At 48.6% G+C, this 26,646-nt stretch overlaps 2 protein-coding genes across 4 annotated transcripts in view; one reads left to right on the top strand and one right to left on the bottom strand.

Moving 5' to 3' along the window:
- TCFL5 (transcription factor like 5) lies at positions 1–17,371 on the top strand. Of its 3 annotated transcripts, none has more exons than XM_025001126.2 (6): positions 35–777; positions 1,726–1,912; positions 2,192–2,354; positions 4,835–5,081; positions 6,933–7,074; positions 16,590–17,371. In XM_025001126.2, exons 1-6 carry the CDS (start codon positions 119–121, stop codon positions 16,710–16,712), a joined length of 1,521 nt encoding a protein of 506 aa, XP_024856894.1. In that variant the 5' UTR covers positions 35–118; the 3' UTR covers positions 16,713–17,371. The 3 variants fall into 3 exon arrangements, with proteins under 3 accessions (XP_059748963.1, XP_024856894.1, XP_024856895.1); XM_025001127.2 differs by having other exon boundaries at positions 4,838–5,081; XM_059892980.1 differs by lacking the exons at positions 1,726–1,912; positions 4,835–5,081; positions 6,933–7,074; positions 16,590–17,371 and having other exon boundaries at positions 1–777.
- COL9A3 (collagen type IX alpha 3 chain) overlaps positions 17,369–26,646 on the bottom strand; it is a 20,974-nt gene continuing 11,696 nt past the window's right edge. Inside the window, exons 17-32 of the mRNA XM_025001125.2 lie at positions 26,289–26,342; positions 25,691–25,744; positions 25,546–25,599; positions 25,356–25,400; positions 25,183–25,236; positions 25,049–25,102; positions 24,533–24,586; positions 24,356–24,427; positions 23,999–24,034; positions 23,488–23,532; positions 22,247–22,279; positions 21,934–22,080; positions 21,721–21,775; positions 21,074–21,256; positions 18,977–19,054; positions 17,369–18,181 (exon numbers count right to left, since the gene is read on the bottom strand). Coding sequence (XP_024856893.1) covers positions 17,991–18,181; positions 18,977–19,054; positions 21,074–21,256; positions 21,721–21,775; positions 21,934–22,080; positions 22,247–22,279; positions 23,488–23,532; positions 23,999–24,034; positions 24,356–24,427; positions 24,533–24,586; positions 25,049–25,102; positions 25,183–25,236; positions 25,356–25,400; positions 25,546–25,599; positions 25,691–25,744; positions 26,289–26,342 — 1,209 coding nt within the window. The 3' untranslated portion in view covers positions 17,369–17,990. The remainder of the gene's footprint in view (positions 18,182–18,976; positions 19,055–21,073; positions 21,257–21,720; positions 21,776–21,933; positions 22,081–22,246; positions 22,280–23,487; positions 23,533–23,998; positions 24,035–24,355; positions 24,428–24,532; positions 24,587–25,048; positions 25,103–25,182; positions 25,237–25,355; positions 25,401–25,545; positions 25,600–25,690; positions 25,745–26,288; positions 26,343–26,646) is intronic.

Here is a 26,646-nt window from a genome sequence, read left to right on the forward strand (position 1 = left end):
AGGGGCTGCCGTTGCGGGCAGGCGGCGCAGGCGCGCTGCGGCTGGCGGTTTCCGCGCCCCCGCCCGCCCGGCCTGGCCCCGCCGGCCCGCCCGCGCGCCCCACGCCGTTGGCGCCGGCATGTCGGGCCCCGGGCCGCGGGAGCCGCCGCAGGCGGGCGGGCCGGCGGGCCCCGAGGGCGCGGACGCGACGCTGGGCGAGGCGGGGCTGAGCTTCACGACCACGGACCTGAGCCTGGTGGAGATGACGGAGATCGAGTACACGCAACTGCAGCACATCCTCTACTCGCACATGGAGGCGGCGGCGGCCGACGGCGAGCTCGAGACGCGCCTCAACTCGGCCTTCTTGGCGGCGGCGGCGCCCGGCGCGGCGGCGGGAAGCTTCGCGGCGGCCGGGGGCGCGGCAGCCGCGGCGGCGGGGGGCGCGCCGCCCGTGTACCCAGTGCTGTGTCCGCCCACGCTGGCCGACGGCGGCTTCGCAGGCGCCAACCAGTGCCTGGGCCACATCGACTTCCAGGAGCTGCGCATGATGCTGCTGAGCGAAGCGGGCGCGGCTCCCGCCGCTGAGAAGACGCCGGGCGCCGACGGCCCGGGCCCGGGCGCACCCCGGCCCAAGGCGCCCGACGGCGCCGGCAAGGAGAACGCGGAGGGCGCGCCGGAGGCGCGGGCCAAGTCGGCGGTGCGCGTCCGCCTGGAGGATCGCTTCAACAGCATCCCTGCCGAGACCCCGCCCGCCCCGCGCGGCGCGGAGCCCCCGGAGCCCGGCGTGGCTCTCAACAAGTGGGTGCATCCCCCGGCGACCGGGCCCGGCCGGGTGCGGGTGTAGACCAGGGCCCGGTGCAGAGAAGCACCAGCCTCGGTCTGGGTGTAGACCAGGGTCATGTGCAGAGGCTAGCAGCCTCCGTGCAGCTTGCATCATAACAGGGAGCAGGCCTCAAGAGGGCCTGGGGCCGACCTGAGACGTTGTGTGCTCTGTGCAGGCAGAGTGAGCAGGTCTTGCGTACACACCCCATAGCATTTCCTTTATGGTGTGCACTCTGCGTCTGCACGTGGAAGAGACATGAGTTAAGTGCACAGATGCTCCTGAGGATCAAGGCTTTTCCCCAGATCGCCTACCTAAATGTCAGGAGACGCCTCCGCTTCCCCTTGCATTGACTCAGGCTTAGGCTGACCTCACGCTGTGCAGATACAGCCCTGGAAAGAGAGAGGTCATGTTGTGAGGCTTCGAGTGAAAAGCAGCTTCATCCTGCAGCCAGACTGCCAGCTCACAGGCACTCTCCCAGCGCCTCCTGGAGGGGAGTAACCTGTCTGCTGGGGTGTCTCCTCAGTTTTCTGACTGTCCCCACACTGTAGTTTTCCCCCCATTTTGCCCATAGTCGTCAGATTTTGGAGGATGGCAAAAAAAAAAAAACAAAACAAAACAAACCACCAGAGATTGGTGTCAGAAGTGGGATGGGAAGGGAGTTGTAACTGAAAGATAACACACAGCTTCACCTTGCATTGTGAGGAAGATAGTTTGAACTTGTCCCCTACAACACTAGTGGATAATTGTTTTATAGAGATTTCCATGATGAGGGGCCTTTCATGGTAACAGATTCGAGTTAGAATCTGTTATCTAGAAAATCTAATGTTAACCACGGAAGTGTGATACTAAGTGATTGTGGTGTTTGAGGAAACTTACCCGCCACACACACTTCACGTGTTTCTGGGTTTCTTTTGTCTTGGCAGTTTGGTTACTCTTATTCGCCATCCATCCGAACTAATGAATGTTCCTCTTCATCAACAACAAAACAAATGTACAACATTAGTGAAAAATAAAACTACTGCTGCAACTACTGCTTTGCAATTTACATACCCTCTGTTTACTACAAATGCTTGCGCTACTAGTGGAAATTCTAATATTTCACAAACACAGGTAGGGAAAATAATTTGTAAAGCTTTGCTCTTTTGTATTAAAAGGATAAGTTGTATTTTAGTTAGGTCCCAAGGATTTTTTTTTCCCTTTCATTAAGCGCAATAACATTTTGAAATCGAGAGTATTTATGTGGTTCGGGGATACTTAAAAGTGCTCATAAAAGTTCTTCAAGTTCATATGAATAGTTTTGGTGTTATTTCTGTTAAAGTGCATTTTATTTGTACGTAGAGAGAAGATTGTCACATGTTGATAAAGTTCTTATTGCTTCATTTTCTCTAGAGTTCTAGTAACTCATGTTCTATACTTGAAACTGCCAAGCATCAGGATATTGGATTGCCAAGAGCATTTTCTTTCTGTTATCAGCAAGAAATTGAATCCACTAAGCAGACTTTGGGTAGTAGAAACAAAGCTTTGCCTGAGCAGGTTTGGATTAAAGTAGGAGGTAAGTGATACGGCAGAAGCTGGCAGATGCTTTCTCTTCCTGCCTGAGCTTTGCCCTTGATGTTGGGTGGGTTTAATTGGCCATGGGTGGGAGAAGGGGGAGGTGGTTTATAAACATATGAAATAATCTTGGAAGTCTGCTTGCATTTTAGGAACCCTTTCCTCCCTCTGCTTTAGTCACCTCACTTTGAACATTCATACCAATTTTGAACATCGAGTTTATACTTGGCCTGGAAATATTCAGTTTAGAGGCTGGTTTTTCTTAACAGTAACCTCTTTAAACAGAAAAATGATAGACTTAGATACATTTTTCGTTACCTTCAAGTTGCTGACAGATGTAAAGTTTTTTTTTTTTTTAATTTCATACTTCATGAATGAGGCATGAGTCTGAAATCCGTTCAGAGATTTTAGGGGAAGAGGAACTAAAAAGCTTCTTGATGAAAGTGAAAGAGGAGAGTGAAAAAGTTGGCTTAAAGCTCAACATTCAGAAAATTAAGATCATGGCATCTGGTCCCATCACTTCATGGGAAATAGATGGGGAAACAGTGGAAACAGTGTCAGACTTTATATTTTTGGGCTCCAAAATCACTGCAGATGTTGACTGCAGCCATGAAATTAAAAGACACTTACTCTTTGGAAGGAAAGTATGACCAACCTAGATAGCATATTCAAAAGCAGAGACATTGCTTTCCCAACAAAGGTCCATCTAGTCAAGGCTATGGTTTTTCCTGTGGTCATGTATGGATGTGAGAGTTGGACTGTGAAGAAAGCTGATTGCCGAAGAATTGATGCTTTTGAACTGTGGTGTTGGAGAAGACTCTTGAGAGTCCCTTGGACTGCAAGGAGATCCAACCAGTCCATTCTAAAGGAGATCAGTCCTGGGTGTTCTTTGGAAGGAATGATGCTAAAGCTGAAACTCCAATACTTTGGCCACCTCATGTGAAGAGTTGACTCATTGGAAAAGACTCTGATGCTGGGAGGGATTGGGGGCAGGAGGAGAAGGGGACGACAGAGGATGAGATGGCTGGATGGCATCACCAACTTGATGGATGTGAGTTTGAGTGAACTCCGGGAGTTGGTGATGGACAGGGAGGCCTGGCGTGTTGCGATTCATGGGGGTCACAAAGAGTCGGACACGACTGAGTGACTGACCTGAACTGAACTGAGTGGTGGTGGTTTAGTCGCTCAGTCGTGTCTGACTCTTTGCCACTCCATGGACTGTAGTCCATCAGGCTCCTCTGTCCATGGGATTTCCCAGACAAGAATACTGGAGCAGGTTGCCATTTCCTTCTCTAGGGGATCTTCCTGACCCAGGGATCGAACCCACGTCTCCTGCATTGCAGGCGGATACTTTACCAGTAGCACCACCTGGGAAGCCCTGGTGGGGACAGTCTGCAGATGGGCAAAGGATTGAGTTGGGAACAAGAGGCCATAAGGTGATTCAGAACATTTTAGACATAAAGAAACTGCTGAAGACAAACTTTGCTTACCTCTGACGTTAACTCTCAATCCATTTTTCCTGGGAAGCATTCTTTTTCATGTTGTCCAACAATAACACAGCTCACACAGTGTGCTTTCTGAGAGCTGATGGAGAAAGGATAGTGATGGAGTGCTCCTGCTTTCTCCCACATCAGTGATTAATTTTTCCTGGTCACTGTGACGTTGTATGCGAAAGTATACGTTAACATTTGTAAGGTACAAAGGTTAATATTAAAATAGTTCCTGTACTGACTATTCAGCTTAAGAAACAAAACATCACTGATACTTGTGAATTCCCCTCTATGTCTTTTTAAAAGTTATCCCCATTCTGAAATTTGTGTTCAGCAATTATGTCACTGTAGAAGATTTGGCTTTGTGTGGCACCTTGGGAATGCTCATCACCACTTGTATTAGCTAGACCCCTGTTTGATGGGAACTTGACATGTTTCTGTAGCACACGTCACAGCTATGATGTGATTACTGGTTTTGTAGAGGGAAGGAATCTCATTTGTAAGGTGAGGGCATGTTTAACCCTAAACCACTTAGGTTTTGTCCTTTTCTGAACATTGCAGTTATAGTATCAGTTGTCATTTTAGAATAATTGCATATCAAGAATTGGAGAAAATACTTCTGGGTTTAAAAAAAATCCCAGATTCCATCCTGAATATCAGGAAAATCAAATAGCTTCTTGGTTTCTCTATTCAGAGATCCCAGTTAAAATGCCTCTTGATTTAAAGGAGAGACCTTTGACAAACTCTATTGATCACATAATACTCAGTGTATTTTAATTTGGTTTATGTTCAGTTTTATAGTTTGAAACCTGGAGCTCTGTGCCAGCTGCCCCTGTGGCATACTGAGGCTTCCTGTTCAGTTCTGTGTGCACCTTACCCATTCATGTTTACATCTTGGATTGAAAATACTGAAAAATATATTCAGCATTTACGAGGGTAAGTTAAGAAGAACTGAAAAATTAAAATACCACTTTTTCCTTCTTTTGCAAAGAAGAAGCGCTATGTAAACAAGCCATAAGTAAGAGGAATCGGAGTAGGATACGTCAGTTGGACACAAACGTAGAACGAAGAGCCCTTGGAGAGATTCAGAACGTGGGCGAAGGCTCCACAGCGGCACAGGGAGCTTGGCAGTCAGCAGAGTCATCCCAGGCCACCCTTGGAGAGCAGACCCAGAGCGGGCCGCAGGGGGGCCGGTCCCAACGCAGGGAGAGGCACAACCGCATGGAAAGAGACCGAAGGTAAGGCCTGAACATCGGCAGCATAGGGTTGTCTCAGACGCCAAGCAGGTGGTGGGCAGTGCTGGTGGCAGGCAGCCTTTTGTAGAAAATGATGGTGTCGCCATTTCTATATTCAAAGGGAGAGAAAGCCGGCAGGAGTCAGCGGCCACTGTGTTTTGTGAGGTGGGAGTACTCACAACGACCCCCAGACTTGATGAATCACTGGGAACACTCGTGGCTCTGGTCTATTTTGGACAAAGAACCCAGCAGAGCCAGCAGAGGCGTGTGGGGAGAGCCAGGGGACCAGGCACCAGCTCCCAGGAACCCCTCCCAGTGGAGCCACTCGGGATGCCTGTCAGCCCCAAGCCATGGGAGTGTGTCCCCAGCCAGGAGAGCGGTTGAGAGACTTGGCGCCCTGGGATCCTACTAGTAGGGGGCTGACCGTGGGGGCCTTCCTTATCGGCTGCAGCCAGATCCCAGACCCCGGAAGGAAAGCTGGTATTTGGCATAAGCCATGTTGTTTGCACCACGGCTTAGTCACAGGGTGGTGACTGGTGGTGGTGGGATCCCCCAAATCTGAGTTTCAAGGTGCAGGCCAGGGTCACTGGTCACTGAGTCACTCAGTTTTGTTGGGTTCTTCTAATAATGTTGGAGAAGGAGGAGGTTACAGCTTATGTGAGTTGTTTTATCTGTTGATTTTATTTGTGCTGTTTTGCATAGATCCAAAGGTGGTTATATTTTCCATTGCAGCTGGGTTTTTACATGATGATTCCCTCACATATAGTTAGTTAGTCATTTGTTGAGTACTGTACTAGTTTCTGTTTTAGGCTCAAGAACTAGAGCACTGAGCAAGACATATATTCGTCTCTGAACCTATAGTGTTGGACTAAGGCAATTTATTTCTTTTTAAAGGGAAATATTAAAGCTAGGCAGCTAGACACCTAAATATGTGTCCACACATAACTGAACTCACTGTGAATTATAATGGGCATTGTTCCCACTCTGACATGTATTTAATAAACATTTACTGAGTACCTACCATCTGACAAAAAGCCTTTTACTTACTACTACCTGTTGACAGTGAAGGTTTGAATTCTTCCTCTGCCATTTCCTAGTTTAACAACCTTCTTGTTCCTCTCGTCTCCTTATAAGTTCCTTGTGTATGAAATAGGTGTTTGAAGTGGGACGCCAGCATCAAACAAGCTGAGACGTTGGGCCTGGTGCCTGTGGTTACAGAGCATCTAGTGAATTCCCACTGTTGCTACCTTACAAAGTTTCTCTTAAATTCTGAGTGTACACATGGGAAGATGAGCAACAAGGGCCATATTGTATCAAGTGTTCCACATCAGCTCGTGCAGCACTGAGTGTAATTCGTGAAAGTTAAAAATAGTCTAAGAGTAAGCCTCCACTTATGTAAATCATCTCTAAAAAGACCAGGTTTGGGAACATTAACAGGCTGGTAGTCTGTGTTCTAAATGAACTGGGACCCCTTGAAGGATGAGTGCTCTGAGTCCTAGCTTGTGTGAGCTCCTTGGCACCTAGCGGGCAGGTAAAGGCCTGTTGAGTGAAAGAACATTCTGCCCAGAAGAAGCACATACACAGTTTTGCTTCTGGTTTTGGGGCTTTGGGTCCATCCTTGCTCTAGAGGCTTGGAGCTGGCCCTTGCATGTACCCCAGGAGAAGTAAAGAGGGGAGACTCTCCAGGGAGTGCGACAAGGCTGAGTTGGCCCTCAAGGGGGCCTGGTGCTGCAGAGGGGATCCTGGTGAGGGAGGAGCTGCTCTTAGCTAATTCCTTGAGGAACATAGGCATTCACTTTATTCCCTTGTTCTGCATCAGCTTTTTGATGTGATTAATTTGGGTTTTGACCATAGGCGCAGAATCCGCATTTGCTGTGACGAGTTGAACCTTTTAGTCCCGTTTTGCAACGCTGAGACAGATAAGGCCACGACTCTGCAGTGGACCACAGCATTCCTGAAATATATTCAGGAGAGGCATGGAGATTCTCTTAAAAAGGTTAGTATCTAGGCCAGGAGACTTTCAGTCCTATAAATGGGTCAGTATTGCTATTTATCCTTTTCCTTGAAGATGTCCCAAACTGTCCTTTGTTTCCTGGACTTTAATATCAGATACTGAGTCCAGTGTGAGTAACACCCTGCTTGTTAATGATGGAATTATCTATTATCAAAGTACGAAGCACAGCTGGGTTTGTCCACCAACCGCAGAGCATGAGCCTGCATTGTCAGTTGTCAGCTAGCAAGGAGACACCTGCTCTGTATGGGGGCTCAGTGGGGTTTCAGAGACAGGCCTGTAGGGTGTGAATTTTTGCCCTCAGAAATTGTTGTGAAAGGGATAAAGCACAAATAGAAACAAAAAGAGGCAATTCATTGTCAAAAATAATCAAACAGTCTGGTTATCAAACGTGTTGAGAAGACAGAGCAGAGAGACCCTTCGGCCCGGGTGATGGAGGACTATGCGGGGACCTGCGGCAAGCATCTCAGTTTCTTGGTACAGTGAGCGCCTCAACCTTGACCCTGTCTTTTGGGGCTGAGGAGCCATTGATACCCTGCGAGCCAGCTGGGCTCCTGGTGGGACCTGATGCTGGATGTTAGCGAGGGTCCGACCCACCCCTTCCTTGGGGTTTCAGATGAGAGAATGTGCCCGGCAGTGGCTCCTGTGCTCTGCCTCGGGGAACCTTGGGTCCAGGTGCCTGCCTCAGACCTTGAGGTGGGGGCACGTGGTTAGTGGACAGCGCCCTGGTTTTGCTCCTGGTCCCAGCTGTCATGCTGCTGTTGACAAAGCATAAGTCTAATAAGAGAACTGAGCTGACATTGGTGTAATAAACAGGGAACCATTTCAGAACCATTTTAGAAAGAGCCTCCTATGTCTAGATCCTGGGGGCCTGAGCATGCCTCTCCCACAGCCAGCCTGTCAGGCTGAGTGCTGAGAGTTTCTCTTCTCCATTTCCTCTCCTCTGCCCATGTGCATTTCCATCTTGTGAGTTTTGTAATTTCGTCAAGTTCCTTATTTTCATTGTATATTTTTAATTGCCTTTTAAAGCCATACCTATGTTAGATTTGTGCTAATTGGATCATTTATGGTTATTTATAATGTGGTTATTCTGGTTATTTTTTTAACATTTTTTAGCAATATACTTGGTTTATTGTAATAAAATAAAGCTTCTATGTTTAAAAAAATGAATTTAATGGTTGGCTCTGTGTACCTTGTAAATGGTGAATTATTATTCATATGATTGATTCAAATATGATGATGGTGTTTACAACAACCAAAAGAACTTAACTGTCTCTATATTCAAAGATTAAATAGTTTAAAACATATTAATTTTTGTGTGTATTAGGTTTCCTGAATATTTCTGAAATTTAATTACATTGAGTTTGTAAATTGTTTCTGTGTCGGATTACAGGACCCATCAAAAAACAGGCTGAAGTAATATCAGCAATTTTGGGGAGAATTAGACTGGAAAATCCTAAACCTTTGTGTCGTTACTGTTTCGTTAGTGACGTCCCCCCTCCCACTTACATGAACATTTTTGTTCTTAAAGGTAAAATACATAAAAGTCTTAAGTAATTTGCCAAGATTATTTCAGTATACATCTCATCCCACTGCCCTTTCTGGATCACCAGGGAAGTCCAAGACTCTGCTTTTTAAGAATAGTATTTTGTCTATTTTATCTATCCTGTTTCTCACATTCTGATCTGTAAAGATGGCAGTTTTTAACAGCTTGCTGAGACTTCCATTGTGACCGCTTATGTAGTCAAATTTTTAAAAATTCTGTGTTTATTTGGAAAGGACATGCATTCTCTGTTTGGTGAATTCTGTACGTTTATTAGGTCAAGGTTATGAAATACGGTTCAGGCCTTTCTTGTCCTCTCTTTGTCTGTCACACCTGTTGTTCCGAGAGCCCGTGTGGCACTTCCCACTGTGATTCGCCGGTCCTGTCTCCTTGGGGCTCTCGTGCAGCTGAGTGTTGGGGCACCCCCTCCCCACTGGGCCCTGAGGCTTCTCACCCCTCTTGATTTCATTAACCTTTTGCCTTTGATTCTCTCCTCTCTGTCTGTGGATGACACCAGTTTTCTTCCTCTTCCTGACTTCCTGATATAATTTCTTGACATGTAACTGTAACAATCTTTCTTTTTCCTACTAAAAATACAGATTTTATCATTGGCATTCTCCTACTTACAAATGTAATGTGAATATCAAGTTTGACCAGATATCATTTCAAGGTGTCTGATGAGTTGTAAAAATCCCTTAGAACTCAATTATTTCAATGAGGTTTTGTTGAAATAGATGCTAATTGAACCAGGCAGAGTGATAGTTTACCTTTGGTGCACTCGAGGGCAGGAGACATCCACTTGTCTCCCTCTCTCACTGTCCCTCCAAGTTCCCATGAGTCAAGTCCCAGGGACTGTGTGAGAGTCTGGATTGAACTACACCTGAACTCTACTTCTGGCAGAACTATTGAGAATAAAGATGGCTACCCAGAGGTAGTCTGCTCATTGTGTGAAGGTTGTTTAGAAAATCTCTTGAAGAACTTTCTTACATCTGAGAAATGATGACTTCTGTTTAGTTATTCTCAAAGGTAAACTCTACCTTCTCAAATAAATATTTTATATTTTATAAAATATATTTATAAAATATAAATATTTTATATTTCGGCTTGGGGTGTCAGAATACAGAAAATGATCAAAGCATGGTTCATTTTATATTAAGATCCACTGAAAATATTTTAAATATTGGGAAGAAAATTAGAGTATATTTATGTACAGATACAGCCTCTGAGCGTAGGTGGTTGTTGCAAATGGCAGAAGGCCTTGGGCGGGCTGGCCGTGTCGGTCACCACTTGGTCAGGCGGAGCACTCCAGCAGCTCCAGATGACTTGGGAGGTAGAGCAGTGGCAGCAGACACAGTGCTTACACTTCCCTTCGTGGTCATAAAATAAGTTTAAATCTACTATAGTCCAGCAGCAAAAAGACGACACGATTCAAAAACGGGCAAAGGACTTGAATAGACATTTCTCCAAGGAAGATGAGCAAATGGCCAATAAATACATGAAAAGATGCTCAACATCACTAATGATCAGGGAGATGCAGATCAAAAGCACTTTAAGGATATGAGATACTAGTTCACACCCATTAAGTGGTGGTGGTGGTGTTCAGTCGCTCAGTCGTGTCCAACTCTTTGCAACCCCATTGACTGCAGCACACCAGGCTTCCCTGTCCTTCAGTATCTCCCAGAGCTTGCTCAAACTCATGTCCATTGAGTCAGTGATGTCATCCAACCATCTTGTCCTCTGTTGTCCCCTTTTCTTCCTGCCTTCAATCTTTCCCAGCATCTGGGTCTTTGCCACCCATTAGGTGTGGCTATTACAAAACAAAATAACAAGTGTTTGTGAGGATGTGGAGAAATAGAAAACTTTGGGATTGCTGGTGAGAATGTAAAATGGTACAGCTAGTGGTTCTTCAAAAAGTTAAATGTAGAATTACTGTATAATCCAGCAATACCACTTCTGGGTATTGTAAATACCCATGAGAGTAGAAAACCAGGGACTTGAACAGGTACTTGTATACCAGTGTTCATAGCCACGTTATTCACGGTCACCAGAAGATGGAAACAATCCAAGTGGTGGAGATAATCCAATCAACAGGAGAATGGATAAGCAGAATGTTTCTACAGCCAATAGAATACTATTCAGCCACAAAAAGGAATGAAGTTCTGACACATGCCTCACAACATGAATGGACCTCAGAAATAGGATGCTGAATGAGAACAGACAGACACAAAAATACAAATACTGTATGATTCCACTTATATGAAGTCATCCGGTTCATACAGTCAAAAAGTAGAATGGTGCCAGAGGCTGGGGGAGGTGGATGGCGAGTTAGTATTTAATGGGGACAGAGTTTCAGTTTGGAAAGATGAGAAAGTTCTGGAAATAATGATGATGATTACACAACTTTGTGAGTGTACTTAAGCCACTGGATTTTACACTTATGAATGGTAAAAATGGCAAGTTTTATGTTATATATATTTTACCACAATAAAAATAGATAAACCTAGACTTAATTGTGTAAGAATGCTGTTCTTTAAAAAACAAAAAAACGGAAATGGATACACGCACAAAAATGGAGAGACTGGAATAATGAATGCCTGTGTCCCATAGCTCAGCCTCAGGCATAACTTCATTTTACCGATTCATCCCCATCCTCCCACCCTCACCAAATTATTTTAAAGTGTTTCCAGGTGTCACATCTCTTCATTTGCAAATGTGTCTCTAAAAAAGGAAAGTGCTGGTTACAAGCACAACCGCATCATCATCCTCTTCCTTAATCTCAATCCGTGTCCAGATTTTTCTGGCTCACAACTGTCGTTTTACAGTTGACTTATTTGAGTCAGTATCCAAACACTGTGTTTGGTTCATAGCTCTTAAATATCTTTTAATATGCAGTGGCTCCCTTTCCTATTTTCCTTATTGTTTTTTAATTGATGAGGTTGAAAGTCACTGAATGAAATTTGGGTCTGCTCGCCTGCACACAGTGAAGCCAATCTACTGACACCGGGTTGCGGTGAAAGAAAGGGGCAACATTTATTGCAGGTGCCAAACAAGGAGTCTGGGTGGCTTATGCTCGAATGACCCGAACTTGTTTTGGCGCCTGCAATAAATGCTGCACTTTCGTTCACCACAACCCGGTGTCAGTAGATTGGCTTTACTGTGTGCAGGCGAGGGAACCCAAATTCTGTTCAGTAACAGATTTTGGCACCCAGATGCAATGGAAATCCCATCTGGGTCACCAAATATTGTTAAACCAAACTTGGGTCTGCTCACCCATGTGCAGTATTACATGTCATGATTAGTTATACTCTGTGACAACATCAGAGAATTTTTTCCATATAATGTTTCTCATGTAATTTAACATACTAAATAATGTCAATTAGTTTAATATTTCCTCCCTGAGATGCCTCAGGAGTCTTCTGGAAAACTCAGAGTCAGCTAGTTTTAGTAGCTGTTATCAAAAGCAGTGGTTATCAAAAGCAGCTCAATATTCCAGGAAAACTTTGCTCCCTTAACAGAGAGGGAAAACCACATTGAGTCTTGCACCAGCTTACTTTTAATAGCAAACTTCATTTACTTAATTCATTTCAGTCTAATCTGAGGCCATCTTGACCACATGCAAAACTCTTAAGATTCTTTTTCCACAAACCTTCCATCACTTTCTGTATCCGTGTTAGTTTGTCCTTTATTTTTTCCCACCCAGAGACCAGAAGCCCTGGGACAAAACAATTTGCCCTTTACCCCCTGAACAAAGATATTTCCATTTTTTATATCTTCTCTCACTGACAGTGTATATCCTACTTGCTTTACACATTGAAATCCTTCCTTTACTACTTTTAGAAGCTTAATTACATATGTATTACAATTTTAACCCTTAAGAACTTTAATCTCTAGTGAAAACCAAGAAGCAAATAATTGAACCGTTCTTTACATCACCATGGGCTTCCCTGATGGCTCAGTTGGTACAGAATCTGCCTGCAACGCAGGAGACCCCAGTTCAATTCCTGGGTTGGGAAGATCCTCTGGAGAAGGGATAGGCTACCCACTTCAGGATTCCTGGGCTTCCCTCGTGGCTCAGCTGGTAAAGAATCTGCCTGCAATGCAGGAGACCTGGGTTTGATCCCTGGGTTGGGAAAATCCCCTGGAAAAGGGAAAGGCTACCCATTCCAGAATTCTGGCCTGGAGAATTCCATGGACAGTATAGTTCATGGGGATCACAAAGAGTCAGACATGACTGAGGGACTTGCACTTCACTTACATCAGCATGTTTTGATTGGCAAACATACAAACACATTCTGTAACCTCTAAAAGCATACGTTTTCCTACAACTTTTCAATTTAATGTGGTACAGGACATGTGTCTAATAAGCCCGAGCATCTTTAGTTTTTTTTCTCAAAGAAGATGAAAGAAGGTGAACTTAGGCTTGTCCAGTGATCAGTGTTAATGCTCAGAAGATCTGAGCTCCTTGTTTGGTACCTGCAACAAACACCGCACTTTCCTTCACCACACCCTGCTGTCAGTAAATTGGCTTTACTGTGCATGGGCAAGTGGACCCAGATTTGGTTCAGTGAGTTTCAGTGACCCAGATGGATCCTGTCCAGCACCTGAGCACCTTTTCTCAGGGGCAGCACCAGGCGCTTGCCACCGACCGGGCGTCCTTGGCCTATGGCACTTCTGGTAAAGGAAAACAAGGTGCTCACATTGGCGAGTTGAGACGTCTTTGGTAAGTAATGGAACTGATGTGTGGCGACACCAGAGTATTCTTCCCTATCACATTGACTTCAGCTGCAGAGGAGTATTCATTGGGATTTTCCCTTTTGGACTAAGTAAGGCTTTGTCATGTGGCTTTGTTTCTGATGGCCACTGGTTAGGAACTCCCTCTTTTGAGACTAGGGAACTTGAGCCTTGAGAGACAGGTTTGCCTTGACTTGTTGGTTTGCTTGGTATTTGACAACACTGGCCATGAATAATTAAGTGTGAGTGATCAGTGCTCTGTTCTATCTTGTAGTCTAGGGTGTATTTTACAAAACTGTTAAATGTTCAACTATGCTTCTATAAAAAGAAAAGTGATTTTTTTTTAAACACCACATGGCCACAACATTCTTCATTCAAACTCTAGAGAAAATTGGTTAAGATGAAACTGTTGAAATTCTGAAACTGGTTTTTTTTGCCTATCAGAGAAAACTGGCTTAGATATTTTCTCAGTATCATGACCCTCAGAGATCAAAATATTTCTAGGAGAAACCCTGAAGTTACAACTGTTATCATGTTCTTGAAATGCAGACACAACTCACAGTGCCTGTGACTTTAGTTGTGGGTTAATTAGTAGAAGTACAAATCAAAGGGGGAAGAGAGAAAGAGCCTTTTTAAAATCAAGTAAATTCAGCGTATCCCAACTGTTACGAAGTTTTACCTTTGCTGGGTGAGTTGCCAGGACGCTGGTGGTCACGATTTCTTGTCTTTTCATTTGCATTTTGTTTGTGGTTAAAACAGGAAGCTTTGGGGACCTTCAGGGAATGCTTGGATTCGCCTTTTGTTTTTGTGTGCGGGAATCCTGTTCTATGTGTATCTGTGTTTGCATTTGTCTTGTGTGTAAGTGTGCCAGCCCTGGGGACGCAAGCTCACTTCTCAAATGCAGCCTTTTGTGGTACATTCTCCAGAATTGGACTGCTTTCAGTCACAAACCAGTAAAATGTACAAAAAATGATTTTCCTTTGTAATATGGCCTGGCCGTAATACTCTGTAGATTTAGGGAAAAGATGGCTTGCTAATGGATACCTAAGTTTTGCTACTGTTATACAGCTTGCTGCTGCTGCTGCTGCTGCTAAGTCGATTCAGTCGTGTCCAACTCTGCGATCCCATAGACGGCAGCCCACCAGGCTCCCCCGTCCCTGGGATTCTCCAGGCAAGAACATTGGAGTGGGTTGCCATTTCCTTCTCCAATGCATGAAAGTGAAAAGTGAAAGTGAAGTCGCTCAGTCATGTCCGACTCTTAGCAACCCCATGGACTGCAGCCTACCAGGCTCCTCCATCCATGGGATTTTCCAGGCAAAAGTACTGGAGTGGGGTGCCATTGCCTTCTCCGATTATACAGCTTAGGGCGGTTTTATAATAGAGATAGAGAATGGGATAATAGTTATAAACTGATAAGTTTTGTATTGAAATACAAGCTATGTGATCTTTGGATGGGTAATGTCTGTATAATATTATCATAAATAATAAAATAGAGATAAATGGGATAAAAGCTTTCAGATGAACTCTTTAGGAATAATTATGTATTAGTTTTTCCAAATTTTTGGTAACTTGAAACTAGTTTTGCTCAACTAAGTTCTGTGACAAATTCATTAAAGGTCTAAGTCATTTTTCATTAAGATAAAACACTGAACATTGATTGCTGGACAAGTCTAAGTTCACCTTTTGTCTTCTGAGAGAGAAAAAAATCTTAAGTTATTTGGGCTTATTAGACACATGTCCTGTACCACATTAAATTGAAAAATTGTATCATAGGAAAATATATGCTTTGAGAGGTTACAGAATGTGTTCTTAAGTTTGCCAGTCAAAACATGCTGATATAAAGAACAGTTCAATTACTTGCTTCTTGGTTTTCACTAGAGATTAAAGTTTTTAAGGGTTAAAATTGTAATAGATATGCAATTAAGCTATTAAAGTAATAAGGGAAGCATTTCAGTATGTAAAGAAAGTAGGATATTCACCCTCAGTGAGAGGAAGACATAAAGAATTGAAATATCTTTGTTCATGGGGTAAAGGGAGAATAGTTTTGTCCCAGAGCTTGTTGTTTCTGAATGGGCAAAAATAAAGGACAAATTAATATGTATACAGAAAGTGATGGAAGGTTTGTGGAAAAGGAACCTTAAGGAAAGTGTTTTACATGTGGTCATGATGGGCTCAGATTAGACTGAATTGAATTAAGTAAATGAAGTTTGCTATTAAAAGTAAGGTGGTACAATACTCGATATGGTTTTCTGTCTCTATTAAGGCAGCAAAGTTTTCCTGGAATATTGAGCTGCTATTGATAACAGGTTGTAATAAGTTTCCTTCTCTAACTGACTCTGAGTTTTCCAGAAGACTCCTGAGGCATCTCAGGGAGAAATAAACCAATTAAGATTATTCAGTATTGTATATTACATGAAAAACTTTATACGGAAAAGAATTCTCTGCTGAAGTTGTCACAGAGTGTTAAGTTCTCACGACATGCAAAGCTTCATGTTGGCGAGCGGGCCCAACCTGTGGCCTGTGGGACTTCCCGCCTTCTACATCTCACAGGCCTGTATCTTTTGTTTCCTGGAGGCCTGTGAGCCTCAGGTTGTCTGCTTGCACTCACCTTCTCCTTTTGTGAGCTTGAGACAGATACAGCCATTAAAACCGAGGCCTTTTCTAAAGCATTTAGAGGTAGAGTGGCATTAACTTGACCCACAGCCAGTAGGATACTGGGGAGTCACCTCAGTCTGGCACTTAGCAGCAGGGGGGTGGAGACTGTAAATGCCCCTGGTGGGAGGGGTGCGTAATGGTACACGGGGTCTGTGTGGGGTGGTGGAAAGTTCTGGAAATGGAAGTGGTGATGGTTTGCACAAGAGTGTGAACATACTTAATGCTATTGAATTGCACACTTCCAAATGGTTAAAATGGTAGAGTTTATGTCTGTGTTACCACAATGAAAATAAAAACTATGGGTGTTTTTTTGAACATCAGAAGGGTTTACAATATGGTCTGGCATTTTGAGAATCTTTTGGAAAATGAAATAAAAATACATGTAAAGGTAACCAAGGAAAGTGTTTGAATCCCCATCTTTATCCCCTTACAAGATGTGACATATATTTGTGACACCTTAACTATATGTTTTGATGTAGTTTAGCTCTTAATGTCAACCTTTTGTGTTTTTGAAAATAGCAGTTTTCATGTTTGTGCATACAGTACATTGATGGTCTTGTCTCGATTTTAGGAATTTGAGAGTGTATTTTGCGGTAAAACTGGCAGAAGGCTAAAGTTGACCAGACCAGACTCCCTGGTGACATGTCCTGCGCAGGAGAGTCTACAGAGCAGCCCAGCTGTGGAGATCAAGTGATGGACGTGAACACTGGTTCCTGGGCAGTAGACAGCCACGCCTTTGTGACACGCAAACATCACCTCGACCCTGGACTTCCGCTCTGACAGTCTAACTTGAGAGGGACGTGTCTCAGCTCATGGGACTCTAATGTGGACTTTGAAAGCCCATTTTGTAGAAATATTTATCTAGAACAAAATACTTACCCATTTATGTCCTCTTAGACCTTTTGGGGATGAAGACATCTTGACGATTAGTAAGTAATTTTTCAATTATCAGTCTGATTCCATCATGTTTTCTTAACATGATAACTTAAAAAAATTAACATCCTTTGTAATTTCTTTAGTCTTAAAAGGTACATTGCTTTTTACTTATTTTATTTACATTTTAGATATGCCCCGTTAGCAACTAGAATGAGTTAAATTTTTCTTAACTGTAAGTAGTTTGGGAATTTTATTTCTTTTGTTTATCACTTCCCCTTGTAATGATTTCCAGCTGGACCGAACTTTATTGCAAAATGCAGTCCTCTTTCAAACTTTTTTGCTGGAAATTTTCCAGAGACCTCCTTTAAAGGTACTTTTGTCCATAAATGAAATATTGTCACAGTAGTATTGCTTCAGTGCCCTCATTTTCATAGAGTCATTACGTTCTGTGTAATAAACTGTAATGTTTGGAACTGAGTTTTTCAAATGAGTGGCTTTATTTGTTACAACAGATAATCCCAATAGGCTTTAGTGCAATACAGTCACTTTCAATAAATACTGTCAACAGAGATAGTTAAAAGTTTGTGCACAAAAGAAGAAGGTAAATCAGACGAGACCTTTGTATGGAAGGGATACCGTACGTTAAATTCTTTATTTATTTTTTTGGTAATACTGTGGCCAGTCATTAATCTGAAGATTTCATGTGTCATTTTATTGAAGTGTTATCTTAGTCTTTACACAAATGCCATGTAAACAAGTTGCTGACTGTTCTTTCTCGGAATTGTACGGAACCTTCTGTGTGTACACCCTCAGTCCTTCTGAAAATGTTGGTCTGTGTCTGAGGTATGACGTTACAGCTGAAGGGACCATTGTAAATTCATGTAGAGACGGAACACTTCTGACAGCAGCTCGATGAAGCATGCTCTTGGGGACCAAGTGTCCAGTCGTCGCTGCTGAGGACGAGGAGGGGCAGCCTTGCTGGATGGCTTGCTGGGCGGCGTCCCCCATCAATACCAGGATGCCACTGGTCCCCACGATCCTTCCAGAGCCCACTGCTCAGTTGGCACCGCTTTCTCACTCTTCCCGAAGTTGTGTTTTAGGAGCTTCGGGGACCTGACTTCTCCCCGACAGCTGCCATCACAGCTCCTTGGCAGGCAGAGGTGTCGCAGATGCCAGGAGGCCCCTGAGCGCCAACGGCACCAGGAAGGCCAGGATCGCCGGGGAGCCCAGGCTCTCCATGAGCCCCATCTCGGCCGTCTTTGCTGATGCCGGGCACGCCTTGCGGTCCTTGAGAGCCCCCAGGAAGGTGAGTGGAGACACAGAAAGGGGACATCAGTGGAGTGTCCATTAAGCCAACCCAACGCTTGTGTTTCTCTAGCTTGTTTCTTAACTCTGGGAGGGGCCCAGGGGAGGCGCACTCAGGCTGGAGAACAGTGAGGGCAGAGGCCTTGCGTGGGGAGGATGGGCCCAGGGTGCAGGAGTCGGGGTTCTGTCCTTAGCAAGGTAGCGTGGAGTGAGTCAGTCGGTGCCGTGTGAGGAATGAGTCTTGGGTGAGGGATGGGGGTGCTGTCGATGAGGGTGGTAGCCACGGGGGTGGCCTGTGTGGGGGCACCTGAGCAGGTGGACAGCAGGTGGAAGAGGAGGTCAGCAGAGGAGAAAGCAGGAGCCGGGCGGTGCTGATGGGTGTGTGTTGAGGTGGTCCCAGCATGTATCCCCCCACCAGAAGGCACAGAAGGGAACACGGCTGGAGCTGCCCTCTTCCCTCTTGGCAGAGCATTTATATTTGACGTGAAAACTGCCAACACCCAGGGTACACGTGGGTCAATTAAGAGAAAATTCTGTTTGAACTGAACTGAAATACCTGACGGCTTTACTTGAATAGAATCTAACTGAATCTACTTCAACACAGGGTGATAAATTCATTGATTCAGCTTTTCCATATAAAAGTGGTTACTGAAACAGCTCCTGACCCCGCCTCTAAGAATGCTTTGCCAAGAGAGAGAAGTTGTTCTGTTAGAAGGCGATGAAGTGTGCTCGCCCCCCAGATGTGCCCGTGGGACGTTAGTGACAGTGGTCTCGTACCTTGCAGCCCTTGGTCTCCGTCGGGCCCATCCAGGCCCTCGCCAGCTGAGCCTTTGTCTCCTCTGTCACCCTGGTTTCCTGTTAAGAGCAAGTGACATAATCATATGCTTAGAAGCTCTGATTCAAGTTCAAAGACAGACTGGCTGTGGTGAGTGGTGATCCGCCTTCTTACAAGCAGGGTGCCTGCTTTCTAAGCTTTTTACTGAATCAAAACACATTTAGAAAGGACACGCAGCAAAGTGTCGGGCTCAACGTCACCCACTTGTGTGACTCCCAGTATCAGAACATCACTCTCGGACTTTGAGCTTGTTCAATCTGAGCGTTTACCGTGTATTCCTATGTTCACCATGAGTTTTGACAGTTATTTAGGGTGTTTTCAAACACCCCCTGAACTCTGTTCTCTGCTCCCTCACTCGTGGCTGCTTTTGGCCTCTGTGGCCCTGGTGTCTGGAAGGTGCGCTAAGGCCCTCTGCGAGCGCCCGCTGGCTGCCCGTGCCTTGTGTGATGCTGGCTGCAAGACCTGGGGATGTTCTGGGGAAACAGCCTCTTGTCCACATAGTGATGCTGCTTAAGGCAGACAGCTGGGCTGGGGGCATCTGTCCTGCCTGACACTAAAAGCAGTGACACCAGTTTCCTGTCAATTGGTGTTTGTCGTTTTTCCCATCACAGAAGGTAGCACACCTTCTGCAGAGGACTAGGAGCCCCAGGGCCAGGCAGTCAGGGCCTCCCACGGGTCCTGGGCTTCCCCGGCCTCTACGGCTCCCTGACTCGTTTTGTTCTGGGGAGATGGATGCCCAGCAGTGACAGTGGCATCTGCCCGAGGACCTATAGAATATGTTCTCTTTTAACTCAAACAATAACCCTCAGGTGTCCCCAGCCCGAGGCAGGCACCCCAGGGAGCACAGTGACCCTGCAGCTGAATGGCTGCCTCCACTGAGTCCTGTCATGCTGTTTTTCTGAGAATCCATAAAGGTGATGAATGCTGTTTTTGAATTTTATTTTCAACAGTCTTAAAGGCACTCAGATCCCTATTTGGATAAAACCTTGTTGGTCTGTCTTTGGGGGGAACCATCCCCCACTGCAGACAGTAAAGTCCCCAAGACAACAGGAAGCTGTCTGACAGTGGCCTTCAGCCTGCCGGGAAGAGAAGGGCGTCCGCCGGCGTTTGCCCTCTAGCGCTGAAAATACTCTCAGTGTCTTTACAGTAACGAAACGACACCACTAATTACAGAAGCGATTTCATCTACTGAAGTATTTACACTGAACCTCACAGATGAACAAAGAAACTCACAGAAGTAAGTTTCATTTTTCTTAAACGGTTTTTCAGAAATAGAAAATTATTTGGTTAATAAGTTTGAAACGAACTAGCAGCAATGAGAGCTCTAAATCCTGAATTTGGGCTGGGAAGCTAGCTGACCTGAGACAGTCAGACTGTGGTAGCAGATGATGTATAATGAACCAAGTATTCAAGGCCTTTTTTAGAAGAGGTTAATGGCCAGAAGTTCCCACAGCCGTGTTACTGTGTGGGCACTGAGCTTCCCTCGACGACGGCACCACGGCAGGGGGTCAAGGTTTCCGCCTCTTTCTAAATTACCTCTCCTAGTTCTTAAGATGCATTTCTCAATATCATTAACTTTTGCCTTTTGCCACAGAAATGTTCACACATGCCAGTTTTCATTACAGGAACTGTTCTTACATATAAATGGGGCTCCTGTTGGTTCATTCCTCTCATTCTTCTCAGCCTGTCCTCCCCCAAATGTTGTTCTAATGAAACTTGAGAAGAACATCACATTTTGGAAAATGTTGTCATACCCTTGGGTTTAATAAGGAGCTGGGCCCCAGAGCATGAAGGGCTGTACCCCAGGCATTTCTAGCAATGGCTTAACCTCTGGAGCTTTTCTAGAGGAGCCCGTGGGGAGGGGAAGGGTGGGATGAGAGGAGAGGGGAGGGGAAGGATGGGGCCCCTGAGGTCAGTTTCCCCTCTGGGCCTCTTCCCCGCCCTGTCCCCATAAGGGAGCATCTCAACGTGGAGACTGCATGGAGATACTGGTGGGGGGCTCCAGCGTGTGGCTGCATGGTGGAGTGGGCTGCACTCACCTCTGGGTCCAGGGTCTCCAAGCTCTCCTGTGGGACCTCGGTATCCAGGGGGCCCTCGAGCCCCGGGGTGACCAATGGAGCCTGGGGGGCCCGGGGGGCCCGGGGGGCCAGCAGGACCCGGTCGCCCGATGGAGCCTGGTGCTAGGGGCTTCCTCAGGTGCGCGGCCAGTTGCGCGATTTGCTCTTTTGGAAAACAAAGATCAGGCGTGTATTCATCAGAAGTGTGTTACGTGAAGTGTGAGCATACCGCTCTTCAAAGACAGCTTGTTCATTGACTGCGAAGGGCTGTAACTGCTTTGGGTCTGTGAGAAATGGTGTCAGTATGCTGTCCCTGAGAAATGCCGAGGAGCAAATCACAGGCCTAAGAAATGCTGAGGGGAAGGAGCCCACCCAGTGCAGACCCCAGGGACGCCAGCAGTGGGCTTGGCTGGAAGGTGATGGAGGGTGGGGATGAGGGTGGGGTGGAGGTGAGGCTGGGGGTGGGGGGTGGCAGTGGGGGAGGGGGAGGCTGGAGGTAGGGGAGGGGGAGGCTGGGGGGTGGGGGGAGGGGGAGGGTGGGGGTGAGAATGGGACCCTGCTGGGGGTGGGTGAGGCTGCAGGCACTGTGGACCAGGCAGGGTGGGGTGGGAGGGAGGAAGGACACTCACCACTGACCAGCCCCCCGCACAGCTCCCTGATGTGTTGCTCGCTGGCTTCTTTCCCCTGAAATTCACCCCCAAATCCATCATCATATTGGGCCCACTGACTTCTCTTTGGGGCACCCCCACGAACACTAGGAACCCTGATTGTCTGGAAAGGACTTGATCCAGATCCAGGAAGAGCCCAACATGCAGGAGCACTGGCTCCCAGGGGACACGTACCGGGACCCCAGGTTTTCCAGTGATGCCAGGCACGCCTCGCACGCCCTGGAGGCCCACGGGGCCAGGGGGGCCAGGGACGCCATCTACGCCGCTGGTGCCATTGGGGCCCTGGATGCCCTTAGGGCCCAGCTCCCCGCGACTGCCAGACTGGAGGGAAACAGAAGCAGGGAGGGGGTCATGGCCGAGCCACCTGCAGGGGCTTCTCCCTCGGAGCTGGCAGTTTCCCCACTTCTGACCCACATGGCCATCAGTGCCCCAGAGCCAGCCTGGGGCCCCAAGGGGGCCGGGGAGCCAGTGTCTGCCAGGCACTCACCTCTCCTTTGGGGCCAACAGGGCCGCTGGGACCCTGGAAAAGAGCAGAAGGGAAGTTGTGCACTTCAGTTACTCACGTGTTGTTGGCTGTGGGAACTAGTTCCCCAGGAGCCAGCTTTGCCTGTTATTAGATGGGGAGGAAGAGAAAGCGAGTCGCCCATGAAGCTGCTGTCTGATTACATGACAGCATCCACAGGGGTTACTCCTTCTTACTCTAGGTATGTTTCTTATATGTTCATAAATATTGTATATTCTTTTTATATTTTTATATTGCTGAGATTGTATTGTAGCTACTGATGTTTTTAAACTTATTTTCCCTGAAGTTGCTCAGTCATGTCCAACTCTTTGCAACCCCAGGAACTGTAACCTACGAGACTCCTCCATCTATGGGATTTTCCAGGCAAGAATGCTGGAGTGGGTTGCCATTTCATTCTCTGGGGGATCTTCCCGACCCAGGGATCGAAGCCGGTCTCCTGCACTGCAGCCAGACGCTTTGCCGTCTGAGTCATCAGGGAGCCACCTTATTTTCCCTAAGCAGTGTCATTAGCAGTGGTGCACTTCTCACCCATGTTTGCTTTGTTCTCACTCTTGTTTTACAAGGTAGAGCTGAAGCTCTCTGTGGCTGAGGCCCCCCCTTCTCCAGTTGTGAACCCAGGAATCTGCCTGGCAGGCTGTGGACAGGGAGTGGGCAGCAGCCGGTGGCCAGATGGCCCTGGACCCCTCCTCCACCCGGGCCGCTCTCCGGTGAGAGCCCGACACCACCTCCGCTCCAGCCACAGCTGGTGCCCAGCACCCCAGCTGGAAAGGTTGGCTCTGGGCTACGAGATTCTGCTGGAGACGAGGGTCCTGGACTGAGCCGTTTCCAGACTTAAAGAAAGGCTTGGTCACGGAGCCAGAGACCCTAGCCACGTGCGGCCACGATGGTCCCTCTTCCCAGACACCCTGACTGTTCCCTTTCAGTCACCTCCCGAAGTGTGACTGTCAGTTCTATCAGCCTTTTGTTCTATCAGCTCGGTGGAAGCAGCGTTTTCTGTAGCTCAGCCTCAGCTCTGGCTAGTTCATACTGAAAAGTCACAGAGGGAGTGTGGAGAGGGGGTGAGGGATAGAAGACCCACCACAGGGGACAGCACAGGTCCCACCCTCTGCCTCGGCCTCGACTCGGCCCCACCCCCACCCCACAGACCTGCAGATGCTGCCCTCCCCGCACCACAACCATGGCAAGAGGCCGCATGTCACACTCACCAGTTCTCCTTTATCCCCAGGAAGGCCGTCAGCACCTGCGATGCCCTGAAATGACACAGTGCCGAGCTGCCGACACCCATTCTTGGCGGGAGCCGTGCCCAAGACTCAGGCCTGGGTGCCAGGCAGACAGCGAGCAGAGCCTCAGGTGGGTTTGGACCATTTTAGGTGCTCTTGGTACTCCAGGGGGTTGGGGGGTCAGCAGCAGAGCTGTGGGCCCCTCTCCCACCCTGGGCCTTCCAGAGAGAAGGTGCTGCTCCTGGGACCCAGACAGCCAATGGGGAGCATGCCTACTCTGAGGGTCCCTGAGAAGCACCCCCAGCCACAGGCAGCCTCTGTTGTACCCAGGAGCCAACTGACCCCGGTCTGCATGGGTGCTCTGAGTTGTCAGCCTGGGGGGCCAGGAGTGGGGGCAGCGACAAAGCTGGAAGGAGGGAGGGAGGGAGAGAAGGAGGTGCCCCCAGCCCTGAAGACAGTGGCAGCCCCCCAGCTGACCTGACCACTGATGTCTCACCTGGTCGCCCTTGGGGCCGGCAGCTCCTCCCGGGCCCTGGTCAGAAAGGGGTGATGAGCGTTAGAGGATCACAGCGGGGTTGGGGAGGGGGCCAGTGCCCTTCCCCCACTGGGGTGCCAGGACCAGCTCGGCACACATGGGCTCCTCCCGGACACTTGGCATCTTGGCCCCTGAGCGTGCTGGGAGCTTGCCCCTAGCCTCCTCCCTGATGGCCCCAGCCCCCAAGTCTCAGGGACAATGGGGACCCCCCAGTGCTGACTACTGGGCACCAACACTGCCTTTGAGTGTGTTGTGGAACTGTGGGAGGTGGGATGAGGGGCGTGGGGGTGCAGGGATTCCTGCAGGGACAGCACTTACCCGGTCGCCCACACCACCTCGGAGGCCTTGGGGGCCCGGCAGGCCGGGGTCTCCTATGCTGCCCTTCCGGCCCTACAGACAAGGGCCCAGCTCATCAGCCCCACAAAGGAGCCCAGTGTTGACTCTCCCCAAGCCCGACTGGCCCACCTGGGCTCCCTGGCCCCAAATCTCACCCACCTGGAAGCCACGGACGCCAGGGGCCCCGGGGGGGCCTTGCGGGCCCAGCGCCCCCTGAAAGACAGAGGTAGAGCGTTAGTCCAGCTCCGCCTCCCCTTGGGGGCTGGGTGGGCAGGCAGGCACAAGGACTGACCCCAAGCCATCTGGCCCAGTTGCTGGGGAGGGGGCATCCTGGGGGCAGCTGAGGTAGCAGAGGTCAGGCCCTGGGACCCCGTGCATCAGCCAGACGTGGCACCAGGCACCAATTCCCCTGTTGCCCTGGGCACCAAGGCTGGTGGCATCATTGCTGGGTCCGTGGAGGGGCCTGAGGTGGGGCTGCTCCCTCGGCCTGGTGCTGGGTGCTGGGCCTCTGCACCCTCAGCCAGAGTCTCAAGGACAGGACAGCTGGGGCCCAGCCACCACCATGTCCGAACTTTCACAGACTCAGCCCTTTCATACCTCCAAGATGTCACCCCAGCCCACAGAGAAACGGGCCCTGAGCCCATTGCCCCCTGAGACTTCATTTCCCCAACTCACCGCTGAGCCCCTGTGTCCAGCCTCTCCACGCTCGCCGGGCATGCCAACATCTCCCTACACTCGAGAAGGGACAGAGGGTGTCAGCAGGCTCCACACACACACACGAGTAGGGGGCAAGAGCTGCAGATACTCACAGGGACACCAGGCTCTCCCGAGGGGCCGGCCTCACCCAGCTCTCCAGGTCTGCCCTGCGGGGGAGGGGTGAACCCTGAGTGCCTGCCTGCAGGGGAGGGCCCCCTCTGCCCCCAGGACCCAGACTGCGGCTGCACCTTCCCCTCTCCCTCTCCTGGAGAAAGCAACCACGTACCAGTTCTCCTTTCTCACCCTTGGACCCTGCTCGTCCGGGGAGACCCTGTAGGTCAGAGGTCAGCACATAAGGTCAGAGACAGAGCACCCTGAGAGTGAGGGGCTCCCGCAGCCTCCCTGGCCTTGATGCAGAGACCCCACACACACCCCTGCTCGGGGTAGATGGCCGCCCGGTAGCTGCATGCACTCACCGGTAGCCCGTTGGGCCCCTTCTCTCCCGGGGCACCGTGGCGACCAGCTTCTCCCTGTGGGGTTTGTGGGACATGTGCTGGGGTCCTGCAGGCTGAATGCCCCACACACCCTCCTCCTCCCTGCAGACCCCCAGGCAGGACCAACCTTCTCGCCATCGAGTCCTGGCACGCCGTCCTGGCCGTCCTTGCCTGGCATGCCCTGGGGATGGGACAGTGTGAGGCTGGGTGAGCGGTGGGCCCCCTCCAGGCCCTGCCCTTCCCCACTGTCCTGCCGTGGGTCTACCCTCCTGGGCTCAGGCAGGTGGTGACCTGTGCTGTCCTCCAATCGTGCAGGTGAGGGCAGGGAGGATGCACCCAAACTCTTCACAGCACTCCAGGGAAAGTCTGCTGTGCCCACTTTACAGAACAGGAGATTGAGGCCTGGGAGCCAGGATCTGGCCTTCGATCGAGCCTAGGCCAGGATCGAGCCTAGTCCCACAGGCTAGACCAATTTTGGGACCACAGACATAGCCACGTGCTGGGAGGGCGGCAGGACGGCAGCCAGGGTCTCTCCCTCCCCTCCCCTCCTTTAGCTCTGCCTCCCACCACCGGCTGTGCCACCCTGTCCTCTCAGGCTGGGGTAGGGGAGGAGCCAGGGGGCCAGGAGGAAGTGTGGGTCCAGGCTGAATGTGGGCAGAGGGTTAGGAGAGCTGCACAGGTCACCCACCCTGACCCCCCATGCACTGGCAGCCCCGGACACTCACCGGCTCTCCACTGGGCCCAGACATGCCGGGGATGCCTTTAGGACCAGGCCTGCCCTAGGAGACACGGAGGAACCACAGTCAGGCCTCGGGGACTGCTCTCCCAGATGTGTCACTGGATCCTGGGAGGTGGGCAGGAGGCTTGCCCACCACTTCCTAGACTCAGGATTGGCTGGGGGACAGCTGTGGGGGCCAGACCCAACCCTTAGGGGAAAAGGCCCATCAAGCAGGAGCTATCTTAGGGTCTTGGGGATGCTCTCAAGCCGGGGGAAGATGAGATGGGTTTGGAGATGGTCACTTCAGTTCATTTTGGCAGATGTCTGATTATCTCAGTGTCACTTAACCCGAGAGTCGTGTTTTC

Source organism: Bos taurus, chromosome 13, assembly GCF_002263795.3.
Source record: "Bos taurus isolate L1 Dominette 01449 registration number 42190680 breed Hereford chromosome 13, ARS-UCD2.0, whole genome shotgun sequence".
Classification (NCBI taxonomy): domain Eukaryota; kingdom Metazoa; phylum Chordata; class Mammalia; order Artiodactyla; family Bovidae; genus Bos; species Bos taurus.

Excerpts from the sequence above, each read along its gene's own strand:
- TCFL5 (XM_025001126.2), top strand. The coding sequence starts at position 119 with ATGTCGGGCCCCGGGCCGCGGGAGCCGCCGCAGGCGGGCGGGCCGGCG. Across the intron at positions 1,913-2,191 it reads CTAATATTTCACAAACACAG|AGTTCTAGTAACTCATGTTC; the intron begins GTAGGGAAAATA and ends CATTTTCTCTAG. Across the intron at positions 5,082-6,932 it reads CGCATGGAAAGAGACCGAAG|GCGCAGAATCCGCATTTGCT; the intron begins GTAAGGCCTGAA and ends TTTTGACCATAG.